The sequence below is a fragment of the Mandrillus leucophaeus genome, unplaced genomic scaffold, assembly GCF_000951045.1.
Source record: "Mandrillus leucophaeus isolate KB7577 unplaced genomic scaffold, Mleu.le_1.0 Scaffold489, whole genome shotgun sequence".
Classification (NCBI taxonomy): domain Eukaryota; kingdom Metazoa; phylum Chordata; class Mammalia; order Primates; family Cercopithecidae; genus Mandrillus; species Mandrillus leucophaeus.
In genome coordinates, this window is record NW_012105242.1 from 1,347,422 (window position 1) to 1,351,219 (window position 3,798).

The 3,798-nt window shown below is 41.0% G+C and overlaps 1 protein-coding gene across 1 annotated transcript in view; it reads left to right on the plus strand.

Moving 5' to 3' along the window:
* CSE1L (CSE1 chromosome segregation 1-like (yeast)) overlaps positions 1–3,798 on the plus strand; it is a 59,912-nt gene that overhangs the window by 40,324 nt on the left and 15,790 nt on the right. The window contains exons 12-13 of the mRNA XM_011995412.1: positions 337–421; positions 1,902–1,963. Of these exons, the coding sequence (XP_011850802.1) occupies positions 337–421; positions 1,902–1,963 (147 nt within the window). The remainder of the gene's footprint in view (positions 1–336; positions 422–1,901; positions 1,964–3,798) is intronic.

Here is a 3,798-nt window from a genome sequence, read left to right on the forward strand (position 1 = left end):
TGCCTCAGCCTCCCAAGTAGCTAGAATTACAGGTGCATGTAACCACACTGGCTAATTTTTTGTATTTTTAGTAGAGATGGGGTTTTGCCATGTTGGCCAGGCTGGTCTTGAACTCCTGACTTCAAGTGATCCACCCGCCTCAGCCTCCCAAAGTGTTGAGATTACAGCCATGAGCTCCTCTACCCAGCCAGTACAGTCTCATTTTATACATAAGCAGTTTGTGTTTTGAACTGTTCATCTCCATTTTTAACGTGGTTTTCTAAACTTGCTTAAATTTCTAATGTAGATATATACAGGTATTTTGTTATTTTACCATGTTATGAATTTGCTTTTCAGCATGGAATTACACAAGCAAATGAACTTGTAAACCTAACTGAGTTCTTTGTGAATCACATCCTCCCTGATTTAAAATCAGCTAATGGTGAGTTGTGAAATTCTTGCTTTTTTTACAGCTTACCACACTATATCTGCAATTAAAAACATGGCTTCCTATCCTTGTTCCCATTCATTCTTTTTTTCTTTTCTTTTGAGATGGTGTCTCACTCTTACCCAGGCTGGAGTGCGGTGGTGTGGTCTCCACTCACTGCAACCCCTGCCTCCTGCGTTCAAATTATTCTCCTGCCTCAGCTTCCCAAGCAGCTGGGACTACAGGCACATACCGGTATGCCCGGTTAATTTTTATATTTTTTGTAGAGACAGGGTTTCCCCTTGTTGGCCAGGCTGGTCTCGAACTCCTAACCTCAGGTGATCCACCTGCGTTGGCCTCCCAAAGTGCTGGGATTGCAGGCGTGAGCCTCCATGCCCTGCCTATTATTTCTTTTATTAATAAAATCTCAAATGGTTTCCCCAGGTCTTGTCCATGTGAAATTAATTATTGATAAAATATTGCTTGATTAGGAAGAAAATAGGAATAAGTACAACTAAACTGTAACTCAAGTTTTGCTACCTAGTGTATAAATAATTATACATTGGCTTCCTTTTCTTTTTTATTTGAAAAATGAATTCTTAAAAATTGGAGTACAGTTCAAAGAACTAGAAAATTGATAAATATTAAGGATATCTTTTGGCTGGGCGCAGTGGCTCACCCTTGTAATCCCAGCACTTTGGGAGGCCGAGGTGTGCGGATCATGAGGTCAAGAGATTGAGACCAACCTGGCCAAAATGGTGAAACCCCATCTCTACTAAAAATAAAAAAACTAGCCGGACGTGGTGGCACATGCCTGTAAGCCCAGCTACTTGGGAGGCTGAGGCAGGAGAATCGCTTGAATCCAGGAGGCAGGGGTTGCAGTGAGCCGAGATCGTGCCACTGCACTGTAGCCTGGGAGACAGAGCGAGACTCTGTCTCAAAAAAAAAAAAAATTAAGGATAGTTTGATGTTTATGAATGTATTCCTCTAGATTCAGATATATTCTTTTAAAAAAAAAAAAAAAATTTAATGTGGGAAATTTATATACACCTAAAGGTGAAGAGAATATTGTAATACGCTCCCATGTGACTATCATCTAGCTTCAAGAATTATTAACATTTAGTGATCTATTCCTTTCATTTATTTCCCTACCACTGGAATAATGTAAAGCAAATTCCAGCTAGAGAGATGTACATGTTTCTAATTCAGAATAGCTTCACTTCTGGGAATGTAGGTAGACATGCTCACCGATGCATGGTCCAGCTCATTTTTACTCAATTATATAATATGTGTTCCTTTGTCATGAAACAGGCATGAGGAAAAATAAAATTATTTATAATCCTACCAAAATTAATGGCTAAATAGTAAATCATTATATAATTAACTGTGCTTTAATTACTTGACATTTTATCATTTTTTTGTAACTCTGATGATATCACTAATTTGGAAGTAATGATCCTTACCACTTAACTATGGCTTTCTGTTTTTTTAATAGTGAATGAATTTCCTGTCCTTAAAGCTGATGGTATCAAATATATTATGATTTTTAGAAATCAAGTAAGTAGCTTTTTATTTGTTACATGCTGCTTAATCTCTTTAAGAGTTTTATTATGTACCACCTTCTTGTCTACTGTGCAGTCATTTTATATCCACATCTAACAAAAGTAACAGTGATTTCTTTATAACTTAGAATTTCAGACCATGCTTAATTTTCCTCAGATGTCTTTTTGCAATTACAGTAATAGAATTGGGATCTAGATACTGTCCACACATTGCTTACAGTTGATTGTGTCTTAAGTCTCTTAATTTACAACAGAGAGGTCCTTCTTTCCCGCTTTTTGTTTGAGATGGAGTCTCATTCTGTCACCCAGGCTGGAGTGCAGTGGCTGCATCTTGGCTCACTGCAACCTCTGCCTCCTGAGTTCACGTGATTCTCCTGTCTCAGCTTCCCGAATAGCTGGGATTACAGACACCTGCCACCACACCTCGCTAATCTTTTGTATTTTTAGTAGAGACAGGGTTTCCCCATGTTGGCCAGGCTGGTCTCAAACTCCTGACCTCAGGCGATCTGCCCACCTCGGCCTCCCAAAGTGCTAGAATTACAGGCATGAGCCACTGCACCCAACTGCCTTCCTTTCCTTTTTTATTTATTTATTTATTTATTTATTTATTTTTGAGACGGATCTCGCTCTGTCACCCTAGCTGGAATGCAGTAGTGTGATCTCGGCTCACTGTAACCTCTGCCTTCTGGGTTCAAGCAATTCTGCCTCAGCCTCCCTAGTAGCTGAGATTACAGGTATCTGTCACCACGCCTGGCTAATTTTTTGTATTTTTAGTAGAGATGGGGTTTCCCCATGTTGGCCAGGCTGGTCTCAAACTCCTGACCTCAGGTGATGCACCAGCCTTGGCCTCCCAAAGTGCTAGGATTACAACCGTGAGCCACTGCACCTGGCCTCTACTCTCTTATGCTTGTTGTTGGAGAAAACACTCATTTATCTTAGAGAGTTTCTCGCATTTTACTTTTGGCTGATTGCATCCTACAGTCATCCCTCAGTATGCAAGGGGTATTGGTTCCAGGACCCCTGAATATCCCAAAGTTCATGCATAGTTAGGTCCCACATTTGGCCCTGCAGAATCCTCATACATGAAAAGCCAGTCTCCCATATACAGATTTTGCATCCCAGGAATACCATGTTTTCTATTTGCATTTGGTCTAAAACAAATCCAGCCAGGTACGGCGGCTTGTGCCCGTAATCCCAGCACTTTGAGAGGCTGAGGCAGACAGATCATTTGAGGTCAGGAGTTTGAGACCACCTTGGCCAACGTGACAAAACCCCATCTCTACTAAAAATACAAAAATTAGCCGTGTGTGGTGGCACACGCCTGCAGTCCTAGCTACTCGGGAGGCTGAGGCATGAGAATCACTTGAACCCAGGAGGGGGAGGTTGCAGTGAGCCAAGATCGTGCCATTGCACTCCAGCCTGGACAACAGAGCAAGAGTCAAACCTGTGTTGTTCAAGGGTCTCCTGTAGTTTATGTTGTCCCTCTAGTCCCCATATTTTCTATATCGGTAAATCTGGGGACTTGATTAGACTTAGATTCCTTGGTCGGGGGTGACACAAGAAAGCAGAGGTATACTTTCTGTTTCATTTTATCAGGATATACACAATATCTGGTTGTCTTTTTTTTTTTTTTTTTTTTTTTTCCATTTTGGCTCACTGCAAGCTCCACCTCTTGGGTTCACGCCATTCTCCTGCCTCAGCCTCCCAAGTAGCTGGGACTACAAGCGTCCGGCAACACACCTGGCCCTTGGTTATCCATTTCTAATGAAATTGAGATATACTTTACATAATAGAAGTTTTGCCATTTTATTTATTTTTGTTTTATTCTAA